The sequence below is a fragment of the Narcine bancroftii genome, chromosome 2, assembly GCF_036971445.1.
Source record: "Narcine bancroftii isolate sNarBan1 chromosome 2, sNarBan1.hap1, whole genome shotgun sequence".
In the NCBI taxonomy this organism is placed as follows: Eukaryota; Metazoa; Chordata; class Chondrichthyes; order Torpediniformes; family Narcinidae; genus Narcine; species Narcine bancroftii.
In genome coordinates this window covers 170,080,956-170,108,193 of record NC_091470.1, presented here as the reverse complement: position 1 = coordinate 170,108,193, position 27,238 = coordinate 170,080,956, and the positions used below count along the sequence as shown (strand labels likewise).

General features: G+C 43.7%; 1 protein-coding gene across 7 annotated transcripts in view; it reads right to left on the bottom strand.

Annotated features, from left to right (window-relative positions):
* Positions 1 to 5,588: 5,588 nt before the first annotated feature.
* The window catches only part of cep104 (centrosomal protein 104), a 135,558-nt gene continuing 113,908 nt past the window's right edge, over positions 5,589 to 27,238 (bottom strand). For 2 of the 7 annotated variants that reach the window (XM_069919055.1, XM_069919060.1), the window contains 2 exons: positions 22,997 to 23,087; positions 6,205 to 9,636 (listed from right to left, as the gene is read on the bottom strand). In XM_069919055.1, coding sequence (XP_069775156.1) covers positions 9,554 to 9,636; positions 22,997 to 23,087 — 174 coding nt within the window. In that variant the 3' untranslated portion in view covers positions 6,205 to 9,553. Of the gene's footprint in view, positions 6,165 to 6,203; positions 9,637 to 22,996; positions 23,088 to 27,238 lie in introns of those variants that run through there. The other 5 variants (XR_011351843.1, XM_069919057.1, XM_069919056.1 and 2 more) reach the window with 5 other exon arrangements.

The following is a 27,238-nucleotide window of genomic DNA, read 5'->3' as shown; positions in this document are numbered from 1 at the left end:
TGGTGGAAGCGTTCTAGGAGCCGTAGGTGGTGCCGGTAGAGGACCCATGATTCGGAGCCGAACAGAGATATACATATAATTCAAAGGCCTCTACCATCCATTAGGAAAGCCTGACAGCTGGGCACACCCAGGAACATCTATTCCAACTTGAAGCCTCATCCACGGTCAGGTGCTTTGTTCTGAGTTTTGCAGGATATTGGAGAGGGCAATGTTTTGTGAGATGAAAGACCACTCTGCCTTTTCAGAAGAATTTGCAAGATTCCCTGAGAGATATGTAGCGGGACATCACAATATTCTTAATTGTAATAAAGCCATTGAAATCTTCTTATCCTGTGGTATTGGCTTGACTTCATTCATCCTTGTGACCCTCCATTTGTCTTTTTTCAGGTCTTCCTAAACGTGGATTGTATCTTTTTTGCTGCAAGGTTTTTGGAGCAGGGGACACAATCAGTTGCAAATTTGGAGGAACAACACCCAATATTCCATCCAGGCACTCTCCAACCAGTTGGCATTAGCATCAACCTCCACTTTCTGTTAAATCCCTCCCCTGAGTCTCTCTCTGTAACCTCCTCCTTCCAAACCCCCTTCCCTCTCCATTCAGAGAGCTACCACCTCCCCATATCGCCTTAGCTTTTTACCCTTCCACCCTTGCACCTCTATCTACTCATGACCCCTTACCTGGACTCCTCCTCCTCTGCCCACCTGTGCTTTTTGCTCATACCTTGAAGTAGGGCTCAGGGTTTTACGTAAACAGAATCCTGGATGAACAGTGGCATCTGGAACCTGCTGAGAGCCAGACCACAGGCAGTTCAGGAGAGAAATCCAGAACGCTACTCAAGGTGAAGGTACGACCCAGAAAAGGCCAATGATGGATGCTGGAGATTATGGACCAAAAATGGAAACAACAAAGGACACCTGACAGCCGTAGAAGGGCCTAAATGACGCAACCTATTACAAAACAAAATCTGGTGCAGTAAGAGACAGCACACTTCATTCCCAGGTGAACTTAATGCCTTCTATACCCAATTTGACCACCAGAACAAGGAAGATGCTTGTGCATCCCCATATACCCTGGTGATTCTCTACTGTCAGTATCCAAGAACAACATGCAGGCTGCCAGCAGAGTGAATCTAAGGAAATCATCCAGTCGGGACAGAGTACTGAAACCCTATGCTAACTAACTTGCCAAAGTATTCATGGATATGTCACTCCAGCAGGGCCAATACACACCTGTTTCAAACAGGCCTCAAAGAAGAGTGTGGTAACCTGCCTAAATGACTACCCATCCAGTGCACTCACATCCACAGTGATGAAGTATTTTGAAAGGTTGGTGTTGAAGCATATCAACTCCTGTCTGAGCAGCGACATGGATCTGTTCCAAAGATGCCATCTCACTAGCCTAACAAAGTCCTGGAACAACTGGACAACATAGATGCATATATCAGGATACTCTTTACAAACCAGTTTGGCATCCACTAACTGCTCATTAAACTCCAAGACCTAGGATCATTACCCCATAATGTAATTAAATCCTCACCTCCAGACCATAATCTGGGAAGGGAAAATTGGAGGTGTATGAACTAGTGATTATAGGGGGAATTAGAGGTGGAGAGGGTGAGCAAATTTAAATTCATGGGAGTCACTACTTAGGAGGAACTTTCCTGGACTGAACAAACAAATGTCAGAGCCACTCTGGAGTTTGTGCAGGTTTGGTATGACATTTAAAATGTCAGCAAACTTCTTCAGATGTGTATGGGAGAGTGTGCTGACCGGCTGCACCACAACTAGGAATGGGGGCACCAATATCTCGAGTGGAAACCCCCGCAAAAGGTGGTGGATGCAACCAGGACATCAGAGGAAAACCTGCCCCACCATCGAGAAAATCTACAAGCGATCATCAAGGATCCATACTGCCAAGCACACACTCTGTTCTTATAGCTGCCATCAGGAAAAAAGTATCAGTGCCACAGGACTCACATCAGCAGGTTCAGGAACAGCTGATACCCCTCCACCATCAGACTCCTCAACAACAAACTCAACCAGGGATTCCTTTAAGGTCCCTTATTTTGCACATTATTTATTACCGAATGTTTATCTTCAGTATTTTAATTTGTTTGAATTTATTTTGTTTACACATCTTTTCTTGAGTACAGTTTTATTTTGCACTACTGATAAAAAGAAATTCTGCCAAGCTCACAAGAAAAAGAATCTCAGGGTTATATGTGATGCATGTAATCTGACAATAAATCTGAACTTTAATTGGTTACCCTTTACTTCCGATAGATGTTATGTGACCTGCTGAGTTTCTCCAGCAGTTTTGTGCATTGATCATTGGATATAACCTGTGGTCCATTTCCAGACTCTGGAGGCAATAGAATCAGAGAATATAACAGCACAGAAAAACAGACCTTTCTAATCTGTGCCAAACTATTATTCGCCTAGTCCCACTGACCTGCATCCATTCCATATCCTGCCATGGATCTGTCCAAATTTTTCATAAATGTTAAAAATGAACTCATATTCACTTCAGCTGGCAGATCATTTCTTACTCCCACCACTCTGTGTGAAGAAATTCCCCGAAATGTTCCCCTTAAACTTCTCCCCTTCCACCCCTAACTCATGTCCTCTGGTTTGGTTTGACCAAACCTCAGTGGAAAAAGCCGACATATCCATCATAATTTTGTAAACCTTTATCAAATATCCCCTTATTCTTCTACGGTCCAGGGAAGAAAACCCTAATCTGTTTAACCTTTCTCTCTAACTCAGCTCCCCAAGTCCCAAAAACATCTTAGTCAATCTTCCCAGCACTCTTAATTTTATTGATATCTTTCCTGCTGTTAGGTGACCAAATCTGCCCAGTGTCCAAATTAGACCTCACCAATGACGTATACCAACTTTACTATTACATCCCAACTCCTATACTCAATTCTTTTACTTATGAAGCCCAATGCGCCAAAAGCTCTTTACAACCCTATCTACCTGTGACACCACTATTAGGGAACTATTTATCTGTATTCACAGATCCCTCTGTTGGTTCTACCACACTCCTCAGTGCCCCGTCGTTTACTGCATGTCCTACCTTGGTTTGTCCTTCCAAAATTCAACACCTCACACTTGTCTGCATTAAATTCCATCTGCCATTTTGCAGCCCATTTTCCAAACTGGTCACATCCCTCTGCAAGCTTTGAAAACCTTCCTCCCTGTCCATAACACCTCCAATCTTAGTGTTATCTGCAAACTTGCTGATTCAATTTACCACATTATCATTCTAGATTACTGATTATAAATTACTGATGGTAAATTACAATGGTCCCAGCACCAGTCCTTGATGCACACCACTAGACACAGGCCTCTGGTCAGAGAGGCAATCATCCACTATCACTCTCTGGCCACTTCCATAAATACAATGTCGAATACAATTTATGACCTCACCATGAACATTGAGTAACTGAACCTTCGTGACTAACCTCTCATGTGGGATCTTGTCAATCGTCTTACTAAAGTCCGGGTAGACAACATCTTCATCAATTGAAAAATTCCACAAAATGTGTTAATCATGACCTGCCACACACAAAACCATCCTGACAACCCTTAATTAGGCCCTATCAAAATACTTGTATTTCCAATTTCTTAGAACACTTTCCAATAAACTCACCTGGTACTGAGACTCACCAGCCTGTAATTTCATGGAGGGCGGGGGTTTAGAGCCTTCTTAAAACAATGCAACAAGTTACTATCCAACCCTCTGGCACCTCACCTGTGGCTAAGGAAATTTTAAATCTGCCAGGTCTCTGTAATTTCTACACTAGCTTTCCTCAAGCCACAGGACCTTGGAATTTATTCGCTTTAAGACACTAACTCCTTGGGCTTCACAACCTTACTGGTTGTTTGCCTTATTTCCCTGAAATCTGTGCGTTTCCTGAGTAAATAAGCATGCAAAAAAAAAAAAACATTTAACACCCCCCCCTCCCCCCCCGACCTCTGGTCTTCAAGAGGGATAATTTTGTCTTTTGATCTTATTATATCTAAAGCCCTTATGATTTTTCTTCTTCTTTGCTGCCAAAATAACCTCATGTCTTCCTTTAGCTCCCCTGATTTTTTGCACTCCTCCACCTTCGTCTCAGCCAGCTCCCCAAGGTTCTGCAAGCTTGGTAACTTTTACCTTTATAACAAACGCTGTACTCTCAAAATCCTTTTGGGACCCGTTGTCATTTCCTCAAAATTGCTCCTTTCTCCAATTTAGAAGCTCAAGATCAGGTCTTTCCGATCAATAATTATCTTTCAACTAATGGCAAAATGATCACTGGCCCCAAAATACTTGTCACCTGTCCTGTCTTGTTCCTGAACAGAAGATCCAGTATTGCACTCTCACTAGTTGGTACTTCAATATATTTAGAAAACTGCGCTGAGCACATTTGACAAACTCCAAGCCATCCAGCCCTTTTAGGCCATGGGGCCCCCAGTCAATGTGGGACGTTAAAATCTCCTGTCATCACTATATTTCCTGCAGTCCACCATGCAAATTTGTTTCTGACTATTGGGTGGTCTAACTCTATGAATATGGTCATCCCTTTCCCATTTCCCAGTTCCACCCATATAACTTCAGTAGACGAGACCCCTCACCTGTCCTGCCTGAACACAGCTGTCATATTTTCCCTGACGAGCAGCATCATTCCTCGCCCAATCATCCCTCCTGCACTCTTGTGTCTGAAACAATGGAAGCCTGGAACGTTGAGCTGCCTGTCTTGCCCCTCCTGCAAACCAAGTTTCACTCATGGTCCAAAAACATAATTCCATGTGGCCATCCATGCTCTAAGCTCGTCTGCCTTTCCTACAAGATGAGATCAGTGACATTCTCCACTAGACCTGGAAATTCCATGGCTGATGGCACCAAAGCATAGAATAACACTCTGATATGAAAATAAAAATGGTGGTGTTGCTGGTGGCGTGGACCCAGACGTTGAGGGTTTATTTTAAAATCCTGTGACTCCAGCAGCAGTCGCAAGTGGTTGCAGACTCCAGGGGAGCAGAGGACTGGTGTAGGGCACCAGAAAGTAAGACTAACGGCCCCCCCCCCCCCCCCCGCCACCCTGTTTGAGAAGGAAAAGCACAAGATGAACCCACAGGACGGTCGGTAACCACGCAGCAGACCAATAAAGGCCTTTGTGGAAGCTGGGCTGTTGGCAACTCGAGAGAAACCCATGGTTGCAGACAACTAAGGTCAAAGGACTCACACATGGCTGCAGACTGGCTGAAGGAGTGCCAGGCATGGGAACCAGGATGCGAGAGGGTGTTGAAGGTTTCCTGATTGTGTCGGAGGTACCGATCTGGTGCTTGGTTTCTGATCACTTGGATTGGAGTCTGTAGCTGTGGGAATGCTGGAGGTGATGATCTCTGCTCATGGCTATTCAGCCTCGAGGCAGACTAAAGCATTTCATGTAATTGCATCCACAAAGGAATCTTGAAGACTAGGCAATTCATCCCTCCAGATCCATCAACCAAGAGTGCAGTCTGAGAATATAGTTGCACAGCTAGGCAAGAAATATGGTAGTAGCCACGAGCAAATTTTGTGACAAGTTCTACTTGAATTCTCAATTAATAAAAACAAAGTGGTTTAATACTTTTTGATGGGGTTGCTTTGACATGGATATACTTGACAATGGTCTGTAGAAGGGGGGTAAACCAATGCTGTCAAATCCCTGTACACTGAAGGCCGCATCTCATAAAAACTGACATACACGGTCTGCGTTTCAATTATATCTTTCACGCTGGACAGAGCCAAAAACTATGCGTGGCAGAGATCTGGGTCATCACCTGCAATGGTCCCGAGGCCAAGTCATTGACAGGGATTCAATTTTTGACCTTTGTGGTTCCTGCAGAACCTCGTATTTCAATGAGAAGAGCATTTGGAAAACCAAAGACCATAGTTCCGCAAAGAAATGAAGAGAGGATGACGACTCTTTTGTGGACACAAGCATTTCTCCCCATCAACCCCCAGGCCTTCGCTGTTATGATCAATGAGGTGCTCATTCTTTCTTTTGGAAGTCATGAATCAAAAGAAAAAATATATTCAGGCAGTCTGTGGACTTTAGAGGATGTGCGTCGTCTCATCCCTGTTCTTGGAGCTGTGTGTCAAGTCTCCTGTCATCACCAGGGTGTCCCCCCTGAACAGAGAAAACAGCGGGTTACACACTGTTCTTTTGTGAATAACAAACCACCTCTTCTGCGCCTTGAAGTTATAATTTATTCAGGACACATTTGACAGTGAAAATTTGACAAGTGCACAGGAATGCCAAAAATACTTCTCCACTGGCGTGATTTAATTCAGAAAACATTGAAAAGTTAAACAAGAGCAAAAATGGCAATCATTGAAAAATTGAAAAGCAATTTAATTAAAAATAAACCCAAGCTATCACCATTCCTCTCCATAGCAACTGTCTGAAACTAGGCATAATCTTGGTGCCAAGATTAGCTTCAGACCACATAGTGCCCAAATTCCAGATTCAAGCCTTAATTTTCCACATTGCTGCCATCCCAAATTGAATCCTCGGAACTAGGTCGCTGAAAATGTTCGTTTGTGTTCCAAACAAATGTTTGTTTGGACAGAGCCAAAAACTATGCGTGGCAGAGATCTGGGTCATCACCTGCAATGGTCCCGAGGCCAAGTCATTGACAGGGATTCAATTTTTGACCTTTGTGGTTCCTGCAGAACCTCGTATTTCAATGAGAAGAGCATTTGGAAAACCAAAGACCATAGTTCCGCAAAGAAATGAAGAGAGGATGACGACTCTTTTGTGGACACAAGAATTGCATCAGGTTCAATTCATTCATGAAGAGTGTGCAAACTAATGTATTCTTACTTCCAGTTAAGGCATGCTTGAAGGATTCACAATTCTCATCCTTTTCAAAGAGTGTCTCCATATCTGTGTCATCAGTCCCTTAATGAAATTCCTTAAAGCAGACCTTGACCATCTGCCCTAATCTCCAAAATATAAACAAAACATTGGAAACTATCAACAGGTTAAGAAGCAATTAATCGATTAACAAAAAAGTTAATTCTTCAGGTTGAAAGCCCACTCCAGTATTTTCTTATTTTGCTGATATTAAAGAGTTGTTAAGAAACTTGAAAAAAAAATTCAGACTTTAATGGAGAAGAAAACAATTCATGTGCTTTGCTCAACCAAACAGTTCAGCTTATCAACTATCATGACTTGCACAGATGAAAAGGAAATTCATTTAAAAATATTATGTACAACAAAGTGCAAAACTATGCTCTTTTAAATCTGCTGGATGCAGTTTTATTTAATTGCAAATAGGTCTCAATTCTATTCAGACACAGGCTCATCTTTTCGTGACCAGCATTTCCACGAGGAATGATCAGGAAATTTCTTTCTTATCAAAAAAAAAGGTGGTGCGGTGTTCTTCCTGATTTGCTGATGTTCTGTGCAAGTAATACTCTTTGCTGATCAGCACTTGTGTGCTTGGCCTCATGCTCAAATTTAGACTCATGAAAATTTAGACTCATTACTTCAAGAAGGGAGAGAACAAAATTGCAAGGGAAATAAAGAAAAAAGCTACTTCACTTCTCCCAGTCCACAAAGTGGATTTAAAAACAAGTCTCACGGAAATTATCTGCAGGAATGAATACAATTTAAAATGAATTAATGAAGGCAGATTAAATCTAATAGAAAATTGCAATAAATACAAAACTAGACAACATTTGACAAGAATATGTCACATTGCTAAAAAATACATTAAATATTTTTTTGATTTTAGTGAAATGAGAAGCAAATTATGTTCAATCTCTCAACTGCTGAACCAGTGATTAAAACATTGTTTAAAAAGCTCAACTCCAACAATAATTTCCTAGTTTTGTTAAACTCTCTGAAACAGTGAAACTAAAGCAAAACAAGATTATGCAGTTTTTAATGCAATTAATGAAGATTTTCTGCAATTTTTTCTCCATCAGCTAAATAAGGCTTGATGAGAGTACAAGATACTGAACCTTGGGTAGCAGAGCTGAAAGCCCATTTCAGTTTCACTTTTCAGCACAGTTTTGACCAGAATCGACTTTGCACAGCTGTTTTGATATTGCTAAAAAGAGGGGAAAAAAAGTATTCAGATATAGTTAACCTGTCCAAACACTTGGCAATTGAAGGTAATGATTTGAGATCATTTTCAAGTGCTGAGACATTTTACTGTGCTTCTGACAGTTAGCATCCTATTACTTCACTGTCCTTGGGCTGAATCTTAAAGTCTCCACAGATGGTGTCCATTTGCACAGGGCGGTAAAATGTCAAAGTTTTAGAAGAGTTTTATTTTGTTTTGGAAATATTTCCACATAAACATTGCATATAGATGGCATTCAACAACTTTAAACAAACAATTGCACTTTGCATATGACAGCACATTAAGGTCTCGAGTAAGGTCATTTTCTGCAATTATTTTGAGATCCTCAATTTTGGGCACATATTCCAGTCTTACACTAAATAACTGTCTACATTACTTAAATAAATGGAAAATCAGGTGAATTGTACATGTGTAGCCCTTTTCACTTGATGCTCCACTTCAACAATAATTAAACATCAAAACATGAAATGAGAAATAGTGCTTTTTATTTTACTTCATAGATCCTCCCTAAACCATATTTTACCATCAATATTTTCCTTGTCTAGTGTTTACATAAGTTAAGTTACTTCACTTTAAATGAGTCTATTCATGAAGTAAAAGCAATCAGGCTTCTCCCAGAGATGCATGAAAGGGCTGCAATGTTGCTGAACCTTTCCCAATCCATCTTAAATTGAACTCGCACAGAAGTGTTTGCCACAGATTTGCTGCATAAAATATTTTGCTCCAACTTTCAGGAAAATGTTTTTGGTAAATGACTTGGTTACTTACAAATCCAGCCCCAAAAGTAAATGAGTTAATCTGGTCATGATCAGCTTGAAGCTGTTACACCTCAGTGCAGTTTGCAAGTTTTCCTTCTCTTAGAAAGAAATCCAATTTCCACAACTTAGGATTTGATACAAACTATGTATCTTGCAAATATAATTTATTACTCTGATCATCTATTCAGGGAAACACCAAATGTAAAGGGAATACCCAATATAATCTTTTAACAATGTACTCTTGAGGTTCCTTGGAATGATTACTCGACAGCTGTGTGATTCCATTCTTGGTCAAAACTGTTGAATGAAAAATGAGCTCAGAAACAAAATGTAGAACAATTATGATGTAACAGAATTAAATAGACCACTCCCTTTTTAAATGCTCTGCTTATAGTTTCCAGACATGTGTCTGTAACACAAAGTACAAATTTAATAAATTCCATTTTGCCTATACTAACAGCTCTTCAAAAGAATCAAGTTAGAGCCTCAGGAGATGTTTGATGGAACTTCAAAATGATTCCAAATGGTCAGAAGGTTCTTAATCTTCAAGGCATCAATCCATCATCGATCTTAATGATATTGGGATTTTAGTGTTCTCCGTAGTTTCACAAATGACGATGCTTTGTGTCGAATTAGCCACGCAGCCTGCCTTTTCTGCAGTGAATTCATTGACGATTTAGAGTTCTGCTTGTGGTTTTGTTCAGCCCTGCTCTTGGAGCAGGGATTTTACTTCTGGTTGTCGATTTTGCTGTTTTTTTTAAAAAAAAACTCAATTACTTTGATTAAAAATTTTCATGCTGTAATAACAGTTTGAATTGTGGTTAGAAAATCTGGGGGTTAATTGTAAGCAAAAGTTTCTGTAACCAACTTGCTCAAACCAATCTGTTAGAAACAAACCAAGGAGTTCTACTTAAAAGCAGGACAAACAATCACAAATTCCTCCACTGCTATTCTGTACAGGAATGATTTGAAGCATTTTTTCCAATGCACAAATTATCCCAGTGCTGCTTTAATGTCTTTTTTCTTGCCAGATGTTAACTATTTTTAAAAAAGTTCAAATTAAGAAATGAAACAATTATAGACTGTCTTATCTGTATTCACACCCCCACAGCAGATAAGCTTATTCAAATCCTTAAGTCAGATAAGACATTTACTTAGCAACTTCCATATACATGCCAACAATTTAATTAACGAGGAGTGATTTTAGGTTCATGACCAATGTTTAAACTTAATTAAAATTTCCACAGTTAAAAGGCATCTGTCACAGTTAACACCAGTATTTGACGTGAGCAATATGGCATCCACACAGAGCATTTCTTCGGCATTGGTTAGTTTGCACAACAAAACTGGAGGATCAGAACAAAATATTTCTTTAGCGCTCAAATTATTAAGTAAATTGATGCTCTGGAAAATCATCTGATACTATACAATTTTAATCACATGCCTGATAGTTACAATTAGGGCCCCAAAGTATATATTACAGAGTGAAAATCAGAAGATTTTCAATGAGTCTGAGACCATCCCCAAATTGCACCGATATATCCAACAACTCCAAATTAGCTGTGAAGCTTTCGTCAATTGATCGATTATCAATGCCTCAACATAACCGACAACTTCCCTGAATTATCTTTGGACTGTTACTAGATTTGAATTACAATTTTTTGAGCTAATGAATAGCTACAGTTACTCAGGTTCAACACTTGAATAAGAAGAAAAAGCAGGTCTAATCATGTGAAGTGAAAATGTGGAGCGATAAGAAATAGCATTAATTTCAGATTCATTTCACTTTGGTCCATTCCACCTCTCAATTTTACCCAAAACCTGAAGACAAAATGCAATTGGATAGTTTGTGTTGTAGCATGCGACTGTCAAAACTGATGGGGGTCCTCTGTATTTATATTACATGTTCAAAAATTTCTTTTGAGACCCACAAGTGTTTCAGGTTACTCATACTTAGCATGTCTTACCAGAAGAGTCAAGGTCTGGTTCATTATTAAATAAAGTTGTCATAATTATGACTTGTATGCTCCACTCTCATACAAATTCCCTCTGTACTTTCCTTAGATGCTTTTTCCTCAGCCAGCCATAACCTACATCCCCACTACGTTGCACCCCTTCCCCAGATACCTTTGTCCCTTACGAGGGTTCCTACTATGTCCAGTTGACCCCTGCATAATGTTCCAGCTTAACTGCATACATGACCAACCTCCCCAGACTTGCTTGGTCTTCCAACTTCTGAAGAATCACAACCAGCTGCTTCACTATACAGCAGGTTTCTGATTAACGTTTTTCAGTTAACTAGATTTTTCATATAACTGAGGAACTGCTTTAAGCAGGCCTAGCAGCATCAATGGTTAAACAAGAAAAAACAACAGGTTTTTCAAGCATGGAATAATGTTTAATTCTTAACAAGAAACAATGCAATAAATTTAGGAAAACATTTTTTTTTCCCAACTTGTGATGGCATGTCGCTGCCAATTTTTTCCCCAGATAAGAATTTTGGTTAAGTGGTTTTCAGATAATCGGAAATGTGCCGAATGTGAAATTCTCCTCACAACCACCAGTCTCACCCTTTTACCCCTGATCTCTCAGCAAATCCCCAGATCATGATCGTCATCTCCCTATTCCGATTACTCCCCCTTCTCTCTGTGCCCATCGCTTCCCAATTCACCATGCAATTCAAGTAACAGCTTCTCTCTTTAACCCTCCCCTCTGTCTGATTCTTAGTCCCATAGGAAGTTCAATCATGTAATGTCTGGTCTATCAAGCATAAATCCTTTGCCTTATGGCAATGGAATTTTATGGCTGGTGTGTGCTGCCCAGAATTAGTAGGTCTCTCTTTCTCTGTGCAATGCATTTTGCACACCCTTAGTGGCTGAGAATATCTAATTCCTAATTTCTTTAAAAACTGTAATAGATAGTTCAGACATTCAAACTTTACTGATAATTCCCATATTGAAGTATTTGTGGGAAAGCTTTTTCTATTACCATGTCAGACAAAAGTTCACAATCCCTTGAAATTCTAGAGCACCAATGCTGCCTTGGGCAGTCTTGAGAGTGGTGCACTAACAGCCTTTGATGTTGAGTATCCACTGCAAAAGTGTTATACACGGGCAGACAAATACATGCTGCTCAGAACCAAAGTCATGTCTGGGTTTCGGTGAGGAAAGAGGGCTGGCATTGGCAAAGCTGACTGGGACCCCGGTTTGGGTCAGAAATCAAGCAAGCAGTTGGGGAAATTCAGCTATAAGGACAAGTGGATGGTTGACAGGGTGTGTGGCTATTAACTAGCATTGGTTGTCAGTGCTCATCAGGAATGCTGAAACAAGTACAAAGATAAAAATTACATGCTACTCACGTGGTGTCACACACCTCTAATGTACAGTGAAAATTCTGTTGTTGCCACAATAACCAACAAGTCCAAGACACATAGAAGATGCAGATGATGGAATGTGGACTATCTGTTGGATAATCCAGTTTGTTTGTTGCCACAAAAGTCACTTGGACTAATTCTTTTTTTTTTAAAAATAGCAGTATTGTCAGAGCTGCTGTGACAGCATGGCTGCCACTGGTGAAGATCCACGAACACTGAGAGGAGGAGACAGAGCTCTCCCCTCTGGGATCCAACTGCCCAGCCCAACTACCAACAGCTCCATCCAGGCTTTAAACCGCCTGTTAAAGGAGTCAATGGTGATTTATTTATGACCCACAGGACACTGACCATGGTGGCAGACCAATGAGGGGTTTTGTGGCTGAGGAACACATAGGTGGCAGGCTGTTAGTGACTCAAGGTGAACTCATGTAGGCTGCGGGTGACTGTCTCAAGCCTGGCTGATGGGGAAACCAAGTATCAGAACCAAGACACAAGAGGGTACAAAAGGGCTGAAGGCTTCCTGGTATGTTGGGAGTTTGGATCTGGAGCTCGGGCTGCCGATTGTTTGGACTGGAGTTGGTGTGCCTGCGGAGGCTGCAGGAGCACTGGAGTTGAATCCATGGACATTCAGTGATTCAGGGTCTTTTGCTTCTGTAAGAGGCGCCAGCAATTTCTGCTGATAGAACAATTGAAGCACAGAAATAGGCCACCTTGCCCCTCTAGTCTTTGCCAAACCACTTTTTCTTGCTAGTTCCACTGACCTGCACTCAACCCATAGCCCTCCACACCTCTCCCATCCAGATTTCTGTCCAAATTTCCCTTAAATGTTAAAATCGACCCGCATCTACCACTTCAGCTGGTAACTTGTTTCATACTCCCACCACTTTCTGAGTGAATAAGTTCTTCCTCATGTTCCCACTAAACTTTTCCCCTTTCACCCTTAACCCAAGTCCTCTTGTTTGAATCTCACTCACCCTCAATGGGGAAAAGCCTATCTACCTTTACCCTGTCTATCCCCCTTATAATTTGTAAAAGCTCTATCAAATCACCCCTCATTGTTCTATGCTCCAGGTAATAAAGACCCAACATGTTTAACCTTTCCCTGTAACTCAATCCCTGAAGTCCTGGCAACATCCTAGTAAATCTTCTCTGTGCTCTCTCTATCTTATTGATATACTTCCGGCAGTTAGGCGACCAAAACTGCACACAAAACTCCAAAATTGGCCTCACTAATGTCTTATACAACTTTAATATAACATCCCAGCTTTTATACTCAATCCTTTGATTTACAAAGGCCAATATGCCAAAAGCTTTCTTTACCACCCTATCCACGTGACACCACTTTCAAGGAAGTTTTATCTGTATTCCCAGATCCCTGTTCTACCTCACTCCTCAGTGCTCTACCATTTACTATGTATGTCCTTTCTTCGTTAGTCCTTCCAAAATGCAACACCTCACACTTATCTGCATTAAATTCCATCTGCCATTTTTCAACCCACTTTACTATCTGGCCCAGATCCCCTTGCAAGCTTTGAAAACCTTCCTCGTGCTCCACAACACCTCCAATCTTAGTATTATCTACAAACTTACTAATCCAATTTACCACATTATCATCCAGATCAGTGATACATAGATGACAAACAATGGTCCCAGTACCGATCCCTGAGGCACACCACTAGTCACAGGTCTCCAATCTGATAAGCAATCATCCACCACTACTCTCTGGCTCCTCCCATCCAGCCATTGTCGAATCCTATTCACTACTTCCTCATGAATACCTAGTGTCTGAACCTTCCTGATTAACCTCCCATGCAGGACCTTGTCAAAGAACTTACTAGAAGTCCATGTAGACAACATCTAGAGCCTTTCCTTTGTCAACTTTTCTTGTAACCTCCTTGAAAAACTATACAAAATTGGTTAAACATGATCTACCGTGCACAAAGCCATGTTGACTATCCCTAATCTGTCCCTGGCTGTCCAAATATTTGTATTGTGGCGGCTCACCACAAGGCAGGCGAACCGGCCCCGCTTGTAAGCCACGCGGCAGGGCAGCCGGCCAAAATGGCGCCGACGGGGAGTTTTCCTTCCTTCCACTCAGGTCTCAGAAACCCGCGCTTGTGGACCATGTGAGGCCCGGGTGACGTCAGCGCCCTCCAGCACGGTTCTCAGCCAGGTCTGGGCTGGGAGTATAAGTGCAGTCTAGCAGCCTGCAATAAACCAGTCTGCTCACTAAGCTCAACCCGTCTGGTTCCGTGTGTTATTGCAGGAGCAGTGTCGCCGCCGCTACAATTGGTGACCCCAACTGGTTCAAACATCTTTGAACCCATCGTGAGCAAGCCTGGGATCAGTGCTATAGCCGTGAAACTGCCTGAATTTTGGGTTCAGGAGCCGGAGACCTGGTTCGGCCACATAGAGGCCTACTTTAATCTCTGTCAGATTTCGTCCGACACGACCAAATTCTACCATGTGGTCGCTGCCCTGGACCAGGCCACCGCCAGACATGTGCTACACCTTGCTCAGCACCCACCCGCCGAGGACGTACGAGAACATCAAGCGAGTACTCACCGGGTCCCTCGGACTGCTGGTGTGCTGCACCTCGACGCCCTGGGGGACAGATCCCCGATGGAACTGATGGACGAGATGCTCGCACTCATGGGTGAGCACACCAACTGCCCACTTTTTGAGCGCATCTTCCTCGAACATATGCCAGGGAACATCCAGCCGCTGCTGGTCCAGGAGAGTTTCACTGACCCGAGGAAGGTCGCCCAGAAGGCCCAAGAACTATGGCTCGTACGATTCTCGGAAGGCTCAGTGGTCCAGCAGGTCACGAGGCACAGGCACGACCACGCCAAGTCCGCCCCCAGCGCTGCGATAGAGCACCTGGCCCCTTCTGGGGCCCCAAAGAGCATAACCAAGGCCACAGCATCCGCTTCAGGCCTCTGCTTCTACCACCAGCGCTGGGGAGCCAAGGCTCGGAAGTGTCGTCAGCCCTGCTCGTTCCAGGGAAACAACCAGGCTGGCTGCTGTTAATGGCTGCGGCGGCTGGCCGAGAACACAGCCTCCTCTACCTGCAGCGGCAGGCGGTTCCTCGTTGACAATGGAGCCCAGATCAGCGTCACACCGGCCACCGAATCCAGGAGGCGACCTCGTGGACCTCCCCTCCATCCGGCCAACGCAACGACAATCCAGACATATGGAGACAAGACAGGTCCCTCGGACTGCTGGTGTGCTGCACCTCGACGCCCTGGGGGACAGGTCCCCGATGGAACTGATCGGCCAACAGAATTTTGTGTGGAGGTTTACCGTCTCGTCCCTTCTGACTGCCATCCTGGGTGCAGACTTCTTCCTACCACATGGGCTTCTGGTGGACATTCGAGGTAGGCGCCTGTACCTTGCAGGCCATTCGCCTCGACGCCTCCCTCTCGGAGCAACCGCAGATGGCCACGATTTGCGTGCCCAGAAACGAGTTCCAGCAGATCCTGGACAAGTTCTCAACACTCCTCAAGCCACAGTTCTCCGCTGCCTCGCAGTGCCATGGAATGTTCCACCACATCCCCACCCACGGCCCGTCGGTTCACGCCAAGGCATGCCGGCTACCGCCTGACAAGCTCCAGGTAGTGGAGGAGTTTTCGCACCTGTTGGGAGTTGGGGATCATTCGGGAGTCCGACAGCTCATGAGCCTCGCCGCTCCACTTGGTCCTGAAAGCCTCCGGCGGCTGGCGTCCCTGCGGAGACTATCAACAGCTCAATGAGGCATCCATTCCTGACCGTTACCCCATCCCTCACATCCAGGACTTTACGGCCAACCTGCACGGCACGAGGGTCTTCTCCAAGGTTGACCTGGTGCGCGGATATCACCAGATCCCAGTGCACCCTGAGGACATACCCAAGACGGCCATCATCATCCCGTTTGGCCTGTTCGAATTCCTGCGCATGCCAATTGGGCTCAAGAACGCCGCTCAGACCTTCCAGTGCTTCATGGACTCTGTGGGCAGGGAATTGGATTTCGTCTTTATTTATTTGGACGACATCCTTGTTGCCAGCAAAATCCGGGCGCAACACAAGGCCCACCTGTGTGCCCTTTTCACCTGGCTGGCCGACTTCAGCCTTACCATCAACCCGGCCAAGTGCCAGTTTGGGAAAGAGACCATGCAGTTCCTGGGCCATAACATCACGGCCGAAGGAGCCAAACCCGCTGCTGCGAAGGTTGCTGCCATCTGGGAGTTCTCATGTCTGAACAGCCTCAAGGGGCTTCAGGAGTTCGCGGGTATGGTCAACTTTTACAACCGCTTCATCCCGGGAGCTGGTGCATCATGCAGCCACTGTTCGCCCTCATCGCAGCCAAGCACAAGACACTCGCTTGGAACCCAGAAGCATGCACTGCATTTGAAGCCACCAAGGCCACCATGCTCGCCCACCAACCTGCATATGGCACTCTCGTCAAAGCCTCTGCCAGAGCCGTCGGTGCCGTCCTGGAGCAGCAGGTGAATGGGCATTGGAAGCCACTGGCATTCTTCAGCCGCCTGCTCCGCCCGCCGGAACGCAAGTATAGTGCCTTCAACCGCGAATTACTGGGCATGTACCTGGAGGTGCGGCATTTCCGTTATTTTTTGGAGGGGAGGACTTTTACCATCTTCACTGACCACAAATCCCTCACCCAGACACTTGCGATGGCCAAGGATCCCTTGTCAGCCCGCCAGCAGCGTCACCTCTCCTTCATGTCGCAGTTTACCACTGACGTTCGGCACAAGGTGGGGAAGGACAATGTGTTTGCCAATGCATTCTCGCGACTGGCCATCTGCTCGCTGACGACTGGCCTCAACTTCGACCAACTCGCCCGGGACCAGGAAGCTGATGAGGAGACGAGCGTCTTCAAGACTACCATCACCAGCCTGTGGTTCTGAGACCTCCCGACTCTGAGCGGCGAAGGCACCATCCTGTGCGATATCTCCTTGGGCACCCCGGGGCCAGTGGTTCCACAGTAGTGGCGCAGGCAGCCACGACCTTTCACATCCGTCCATCAGGTCCACAGTCCGGATGGTGGCAGAACAGTTCATATGGCGTGGGCTGTGGAAGCAGATCGCGGGCTGGGGCAGACCATGCACCCATTGCCAGACGTCCAGGTGCACAGGCACACCAGGGCGCCCGTACAGGAGTTCAAGCACTTCCGGGTACGGTTCAGCCACATTCACGTGGACATTGTCGGACCTTTACCCGTTTCCCAGGGCAACCATTACCTGTTTACGGTGGTGGACCGCACCACTCGCTGGCCCGAGGCGATATTGATCCCAGACGCCTCCACTGACTCCTGCTCCTGAGCCCTGTTGCATGGTTGGGTCGCCTGGTTCAGCATCCCAGCTCACCTCACTAGCAATCAGGGCACCCAGTTCACATCGGCGCTATGGGCACAGCTCGCCAACAGGTTGGGGATACAGCTACACCGCACCACGGCCTACCACCTGCAGGCCAATGGACTGGTCGAACGTCTGCACCGCTACCTTAAGTCGGCGCTCATGGCCTGCCTCACCAGTCCTGACTGGGCAGACAAACTGCCTTGGGTGCTCCTGGGCATCTGCACCACTCCCAAGGAAGATCTGCAGGCTTCATCAACTGAGCTGGTCTACGGTGCGCCGCAGGCACTACTTGGTGAGTTCGTCAACGCACCTCACAATCCCCAGCGGTCGCCGCAAGAATTACTTCCTCACCTCAGGGCACGGTTGGATTCCTTCAAACCCCCACCTCCGCCCAGGCAGGGCACCCGTCCGACTCACGTCCCTGGCGAGCTGCTTTCCGCAGAGTTCGTTTTCATTCAGCGGGGCCCGACTGCGGCACCTCTGCAGCAACCGTACGAGGGGCTGTACAGGGTAATACAGTGTTCTGGCGCGATGTTCACACTGGACTTGGGTGGCAAGCATGAGCTGTTTACCATGGACAGGCTGATGCCAGTGCACTTCGATCTCACCGAGCCCGTGGTTGTTCCCCAGCCCAAGAAGTGAGGCCGCCCGGCAAAAAAGGACATTGGCGCCGGTTCTGGGGGGGGGGGGGGGGTGGGGGTGCTGTGTGGCGTCTCACCACAAGGCAGGCGAACCGGCCCTGCTTGTAAGCGGGGCAGCCGGCCAAAATGGTGCCATTGGGGGTTTCCCTTCCTTCCAGCTCGGGGCTCAGAAATCCGCACTTGAGGAGTATGTGACGCCCAGGTGATGTCAGCGCCCTTCAGCGCTGTTCTCAGCCAGGTCCGGGCTGAGAGTATAAGTGCAGCCCAGCAACCTGCAATAAACCAGTCTGCTCACTGAGCTCAACCCGTCTGGTTGCATGTGTTATTGCAGGAGCAGTGTAGCCGCCGCTACAGTATATCCAATCTCTTGGAACACCTTCCAATAATTTACCTACTACTAATGTCAGGCTCATCGGCCTTTAATTTCCAGGGTTACTTTTGCAGCCTTTTTAAACAATAGGACAATGTGAGCGACCCTCTAATCCTACAGAATAATACCCATGGCTAAGGACATTTTAAATATTTCTGACAGAGCCCCTGCAATTTCTACCGTAGCCTCCGTCAAGGACATGGGACTATCTTGTCAAGCCCTGACGATTTATCCACTCTTATTTTACATTTTCTCCTCTTCAATCTATGTGGGTTCCGTGACTCACTGCTTTTTTCCTCACTTCCCATGACTATGCCAGTTTTCTGAGTGAATACGGAGGAAAATAAAAACATTTCAGGTCTCCCCTATCTCTTTTGGCTCCATACAAAGCCAACCACTTTGATCTTCAAGGAGACTAATTTTGTCCTTTACTCTTAATACACCTGTAGGAACCCATAAGATTTTCCTCCACATTGTCTGCCAAAGCAACCTCATGTCTACTTTTAGCCTTCCTAATTTCTTTGAAATTTTTCTTGCATTTTTTTTATTCTCAAGTACCTCATTTTCTCCTTGCTGCCTATACCGCTTGTGCATCCCTCTCTTCTTCCGAACCAGATCCCCAACATCCCTTGAAGTCCAAGATTCTTTGATCTTGACAGATTCTGTTCTCTCAAAATTTGACCTTTAAAAGTCCTCCACTTACCTTTCACATTCTTGCTGGAAAACAACTTATCCCTGTGCACATAATCTAGATGCTTTTTTATTTCCTCAAATTTAGCCTTTCTCCAATTTCGAATCTCAACCCAAGGCCCAGACCAATCCATCTCCATAATTAACTTGAATCTAATGGCATTATGATCACTGAACCCAAAATGTTCCCCAACACATAATTCTGTCACCTGTTCTGACTTGTTTCCTAATAAGAGATCTAGTATTGCACTCTCTCTAGTTGGTACCTCTATATATTGGTTTAGAAAACTTTTCTGGACACATTTGACAAACTGATGTTGAATCTGTCTGCCTGTCAGCACATTAAAGCAAATTTTAGTATAATATACACCCATTTTATTACATAATCATGAGAATAAAGGAATCTTGAATACTCCTCAAAGAGTGTTGCAAGGGGAATGAATTTGATGCAGTCTGCTATCAAATAACCATTCAAATTTCATCAACAGGAAAATGGCCTGCAAAAAAGTTGGGTTTGTTAAGTACCTGAGAAATATTTTTAAGAGTGTTATCGACGTTCTAAATACAAATGATAAAACTGGTCTAAATCAAATAATCTTTCAGAATTATAAGCGATGACTTGGATCTCGCAAATCTGCTACTTGATGGATGAATGGGGACTCAGTTAAATTTGGAAACATTCATGAATTTTGCAAAATCAACATGGTTTAATTAGAATTTCATAGGAAAGCATCAGGTCATAATTCTGGCTGGATGAATTTTAATCTAGATCCAGGCCCAAAAGCACATCCGGAGTGCAACGTTGCAACAGAAAATGATGAGTTAAAGTAAATTCAAAAGAAAAAAAATCTGAGATGAAAACAAATGTTAACTCAAGAAATGCGGGTGCATATTAAGAACACTTGGTTATTATGTAGTGAAAAGGTCAAGATGTGTTCATGCTCAAACACAATCAATGCAATAAAGTTAGCCTCCATTGTCCTTTGCTCAATTTGGCTGTTGGTTCAAAGAATATTATTGGGTTAATATTAATGATGAAAATAGCTTTGTGTTACACAGCAAACCATTAGACCACACATGTCAAACTCAGGCCCGCGGGCCAAATTTGGCCCATGATATAATTATATTTGGCCTGCAAGATCATATCAAATATGTATTAGAGCTGGCCCGCTGGACCCCGCGCCAGTATACCGCATGCACAGCGAATACTACAAATCCCAGAATGCTTTGCAAATGCGTTGGCGTCAGCCCGCTAATCTCCCCCACCTCCTCTCTTTACTTTCACTAGCATCTGTGACCTGTCGCCCAACTCACATGTAATAAACCCCTTACGAAAAATGGCCAAACGAAAGACAGAAAACAGGACCTTTCAAGACAGGTGGGAGGCAGAATATATGTTCATCATTTTAAAAGACAAACCTGTTTGTCATTGAAGGAAGTTGTTATTTTTTTGACTTGTTGACGTGAAAAAAAATACATTTAAAAGAAGCTTAAAGGCTATAGAGAAATATTATTTACTGAATATTTTATTTCTCATTTGTTAATGCTTCTTCTGGAAAGAGTTTAACCAAAACTATTATTAAACATTTATTTTAAAAAGAAAAAGTTTAACATTACAGATGTTGAAAGAAGAGAAAACATGCAGATGTTGTTGAAAATTTTCAATAAATATTTAGTTTGGCCCACGACTTAGTCCAAGTTTTTAATTTTGGCCCTCTGTGAATTTGAGTTTGACACCCCTGCATTAGACAGCTTCTTGGAGACTGGAGAGAGCATTGCACTCAATTGCATGAGATTTCATTAAATTATTTCAATTTGGCTGTTGGACATGGATTTAAAGCATAAGTTACCACAATCCATTTCTGAAGAGTTCAAATATGCATTGACAGTCTCTTTTACTATCAATGATTGGAGACCCATCTGAAAGGACTTTAAATGTATTTGGAATGAATAAACAAGTTATTTCATCACATTCTATAATAAATATCCACATGGGTTTTTTTTTAAAATAGTAAGTTTGTTTGGTATTGTGTAAAATCAGTTCTAAGTTACAGACGAGGGGATGAATTTGGTTTTCAATCAGTAAGTATAAAACATAGATGCTGGAAAAGTTCAAATGGTCAGGCAGCAGAGCCTTTTCAATTAAATCTGAAATATTAACGGTTTACTTTCCACTGTGCTGCTTGACCTGATGAGTTTTTCTCAAAGTTTTTTTTTGTTTATTTTTGAAGACAGCAGAGATAAAGGACAAGTCTGCGGATCTATTGTTTTAAATGATTCACTTGCAGAGCTGCATGATGCGGTCAGTAAACAGACGGCCCCGCCTGATGCACTACAAAATCTTAGTCAGTGACTTTAACCAGGCCTATGTCAAGAAAATGCTGCCTATCTACTACCAGCATATAACCCGCTGTAGCAGAAGTTCCAGCACACTCAATCACTGCTTCATCAAGATAAGGAAGACCGACCGTTCTTTCCTGAGACCACACTTTGACAAGTCAAATAACCTGGCTGTGCTCCTTCTACTTTCATATAGACAGCCTAAAAAGAGAGGCTCCAGAGATCAGGACAGCTGGAAGGTGGTCACAGGAGGCTGAAGCACTTCCTCGAGTCAGCAGATTGAGCGATGTTCAAGGACTCTGCTGAGCATCTGAACGAGTATACCGGAGACAGCTGTGGATGAGTGTGTCCCCACCAAATCATTCAGGGGTTTCCCCATCCAGAAGACCTGGATGAACAATGAAATCCAGAACCTGCTGAGAGCCAGATCACAGGCATTTAAGTCTGGAGATCCAGATCGGTACAGTAGGACCAGGGGATACCTGTTTTGCAAAATATGCATATAAGGCACGCGCTATATGTGTAGTTCATGGCTTTCATGGTTAAAAAATGGTATTATTTCTGAGGGGAAGATAAGGAAGTGTGTGCTTTCTGATCTATTAGGCAGTCTATTGGATCAGCAGTGAATAGAACAAGAAAGATGAGGTACTCGCATGACAGCTGTGATCTTTTATCACTTGTGCCTGAACTATTTCGTTTCAGTGGGGCAAGTTCACATTTTGTGGACTGCCAGTTAAACATTGCTAAACAGCAGCAAATAACACGAATAGGAGGATCAATCTGAATGAGAGAACAAGTGATGTTCAAAGTTCAGATTTACATACTTGACATCACATACAACCCTGAGATTCTTTTTCCTGCAGGCCAGGCAGAATTTCTACTCATTGGTGACAACAGTGATTCAAAACGGATCTGCAAACTAGAGCCACTCAGGTGCATAAGACTGAAAATCCGAAAGGGGAAAGTCAGAATATACCAATTTTCAAAATCCAAATTTAAGGAAGAAGTGACTTTAAATGTATAAAGGGATATCCTCCTATTCGTGTTATTTGCTGCTGTTTAGCAATGTTTAACTGGCAGTCCACAAAATGTGAACTTGCACATGAAACAAAGTCTGACAATCTTGATCACTCTGTTCTGGGCTGCAAGACAAAATTTTTTACATCCAATACATCTGGAAAAAATGCTTCCATTATTAATAGCAGAAAATTCCTAGATTAGTATACAAATCTTGATAATGCACAAAGATGCATTTTGCACTAACAGAGGATCTTAAATTGAAAAATATCAGTTGATCCAGCTCAAGATGGCTTTGATAAATATTCGGTAAATATTTTTACCTTGTTGGATTTGTTGGGTCCTCTGTAATGTCTGCATTCTGCGGGGGTTCATTTTACAGCCGTCTCTTCCCATGAGATGCACTTTCCAGGGCTAAGAGAGTTGAAAGAACAAGGAGGCCTCTGTTAGTCATAATCTGTGCAGTGAGCAGCGACTTCTGGAATGGAGATGCAAACAGAGCCTTGGCTGAAATCTGTGCAAACCACACAGGGCAACTAGGTCACTATGTCTGCCAGATAGCATAGTTTTCCCTTTCAATGTACAAAGCCATAGCTTTATTCAGAAGCTCAACGCATTTAATGGAGTGGCATTTAAAACAGCACCACAGTATTTTCCCTCAAGGTTGTAACTGCAAGATTTGTGCGTACATATGGAAATAGATTTTGATAAATTGGATCACTATGAAATGCTAATACTTTTTCATGAATTTCCCAGCTATTTTCACCATTAAATTTTTTTTTCCTGTATGTTAAATATTAATTACACAAACTACAGTTGCCACGGCTGCCATTCCCAGTTGACAATTGGATTGCATTTAAATTTACTTCCATTGTGACTTGTCCTGTTTCTCCCACTATACCCAAAATTCACAAAATTTAATTTTTCTCACAATTGATTTTTAAAAATTTATATGCAAAAAGTAAATATTATTCATAAAATACCATTACACCATATGACATTTCCCATGTTTCATCAAATGTGTCAAAATTCTTCTATTTGCAATCTATTAATTTAAATTTCAAGCTGTGCACAGTACGGGGGGGTGGGGGGGGGGGGGGTAGGGGGTTTCACTCCGCAGTGACCGGTATGGGTGAGGGTGTTTCACTCTGCAGTGACCGGTACAGGGGGGGGGGGGGGGGGAGTGTTTTCACTCCGCAGTACCGGTACAAGGGGAGCGTTTTCACTCCGCAGTGACCGGTACAAGGGGAGCGTTTTCACTCCGCAGTGAATCGGTATGGGGTTTCACACTGTAGTGACCAATACAACAGGGGGCATTTGTGTTATAGCACTGATTCTAATTTATAATAGGAAACACGTTACAGTTCAATGCACACAGCCGCACAATGCTTTGTGACATAACTTGAGCCAACTGAGATGCCAGACAGAACCACCATTATAATATTGGTCATGACTTGATCTCTGTTTCTCTTCAAGAAGTTCCCAAAAAAGAAATCCAATAAGGGTCATGAGCCTTACATGAGATTTTACTTAAATACACGAGCAGAAGGTTTCCCACCCACTTTTCTTCAAGGATAGATTGGAGGGGTTCTTTTTGAACTGGTAAGCCAAAGATGGTTAATTTATTCTAGGAGATCTCACTGCATTGCTTTCTCACTGGGCAGTCAGCCAAGATAAATGAGTGGAAAATCAAATATCAAGGTCATTTCTTTTGTGAACTAGTCACCAGGAATGAGTTTTCATCAATAAGTTAATTAATTTTGCTAATAATCCATGCACTCAAATGATTAAACGAAGTACTATCTGCACTTGCCAAGTACAGTAGATTCAAATACTATATTTTCCAGTAAATACTTCAATAGGTGCACTGTACAGTGAGAACATAATCTACCTTGGAAATTGATTTATTTGGTGTCAGGTATATTAATGAAGCTAGTCTATGGATGCAGAATTCACTTCCAGCACACCCATTATTGCCTGACTCTGCGCTTCCAGTCTGGGACCACAAAGTCACCTTTGTGTCCAGAGATGAACTGCACAAACAATGAACCGAAAGACGATCAATACAGTCTATGGGAAATTTCAGCCATACAATTTTAAAGCTTCATCTAACAGTCATGGAGGATTTCTCCAGCATGTTAATTTCTGTTTCACTTGCTGAAGGATTGCTTTTTCTAGAGTAATGGATGAGGTCGATCTCGCTTAGCGATTTGTCAAATGATTTTTTCTTTCATAATAGTTTCAAGAATCATTAACTAGGGTCAGCATTAAACTAAATCTTACACTAAATCTACTGAAATTATGATTATTATAAATATGCAAACATTTTTCGTGTTATTCTACTGAGACATGTTAAAAGCAAAAAAAAAAGGCAGACAGTACATTTCCCCATATCCGAAAAGCTTGAGACTGGACTGTTTTTGGTTATTGGGTTTTCTCCCCCCCCGGTTAAAAACTGAAAAAACAACCAAAAACAGCACAGTGGCATCAGCCATCGCTGGTCTCTGGCTTCTCCTAACTGCTGCCATCGGTCCCCGACACCTCACTGCCGCCAGACCCAACTATGATCTCCACTCCTGCCAGAGAGAACGCTCTCCTTAACGATACCCGGACAAAGGATTCTGCGACAGCAACACGCAATTTGTAAACCAAGTACAGCAGAGGGTAAAGAAATGGAAAGAGAAGGGGGAGAGAGTTACCTTAAACGAGGACAACTGGATTTCTAATTTCTCCCCTTGACCTGCCAACTTTCTCCAGTTGCTCACAAATGGCTCGAGATTCTAACCTGCTTCTCTGAGCCAACATCCAGCCGCTCAGTGTCCGGCTTCCCAGCTGGCTCTGAGCTCTGCTGTAACCAAACTGGTGCCAACAGAGCATCAGAGCCCCATATGGGCAAGTCGGGTGATAAATGTTTTTCAACTTGTCGGCGCCTCAAAAGAGTTCGGTTAATGGAACATTTTGGTTCACAGAACTTCAGATAAGGGGAAATGTACTGTACTTGATCTCTGCAGTTGCACATTGTAAACAGTAAATCAACTTGTATTAAAAAAGGTTCCCATACATAACAAGGGAAATCAAGTAAACCAGTCTACTAATGCAAACAAAAAAAAAAACTGGGAAACCCAGTTCATCCCACATTGACCATAACAATGTAATTGGCTCTTTGTGATGTACTACTTAGTTCTCCAGTCAATCATTTAGATGAAAGGTCACTGATCTGAAAACGTTAACCCTGAGCCCCACTCCACAAGATCTACCTGGCTTGCTGAATAATTTCATATCTTTGTTTTCATTTCATATTTTAACCATAGTCAGCTTTGCATTTTCAATAACATCGTATTTAATGGCGTAAAAGACTCACTTTTTTTTTTAAAACCCCAAAAATTGTCTCAAAAATCACACCCAACCCCCACCCAGGTCTTACACATGGAGTTGAAACTTAGCAGGTTGCCAATTACTCACCCAGCAACAAGCCTACGGAGGTACTGCAGCTGTCCAGGAAGCTGGCCCACAGCTTTGCGGACCCTATTCTTTGTGTTTTACAGAGCCATTGCCATCGCTCACTACCCCTGGTGAGAAGGCCAACTACGGCGGCCCCTGCCACCAGCGCAACAGCAGTGTTTGTAGTACATGCCAATGGTATGATCAATCGCTTGCTTTGAAGGGAGCGCTGGGCCTCTGTGATTAGGTTCCACGCTGAGCCTTTATTTGATGAGCACGGTTCCCCCAAACAAATTGAATGAGGCGAGTGGCCACAAGCCCCTGCGCCTCATTCAATTTGCTTGGGGGCCTGTGCTCGTTGAGCTCCCCTCAAAGCAAGCGATCAATTGTCTGCTCTCCGCTGCCCAGCTTCTCTCCCTCCCACCCTCATGCGGCCTCGGGTCCCAGCGCGCCGGTCAATCAATCAGCATTTGCACAGTGGAGGGGAAGCAGTCTGAGCCTTGCCGTGCAGTGGACAGGAGGACGCAACTAAAGTTGTTCGTGAGTGAGGAGGCCGGCAGCGAGCTGCAAGCAAGCATGGGTGCCTATTTGTCTCAGCCCAACACGGTGAAGAGCTACAGTGACAGGGTTTTAACAACTTCAGCTTCACCGTCTCGGCCATGCAAGGCTTGAGGGTTTTGTTTCAGTATATAGATATGTTTTCAGAAGATAAATTGGGAAAGGTTTGTTAGAGTAGGTTACATACAAACAATTGAAAACAGATTTTATTTGAAATACTGGAGCTCTGCCCCATGTTAGACATATCGGCTCCACAGCTTTTGCAAAAGTTTTGAAGGTTGCTCAAGAGACCACTAATGGCAACAGATGAAAGATCTTGTTGGAGCCGCAGATTGACTGGAACAGGACAAGCTGGAAAGCTTGTGGAAAGCCATCTGGAAGACGACTGGTCAAAGCCATTGTGGTTCATGAAAGAGGAGAGGACTGGCTGTCTCATGTTCCACTTCGAATAAGAAAAACAAAAATGAATTCTTTGGTGACCTGAAAGAAAGAGGTTATCATCTGGAGAACCCTGACGGGGCAAGTTTCTTCAGCAAGACACTGAAGTGCCTGATGGAAGTAAACGT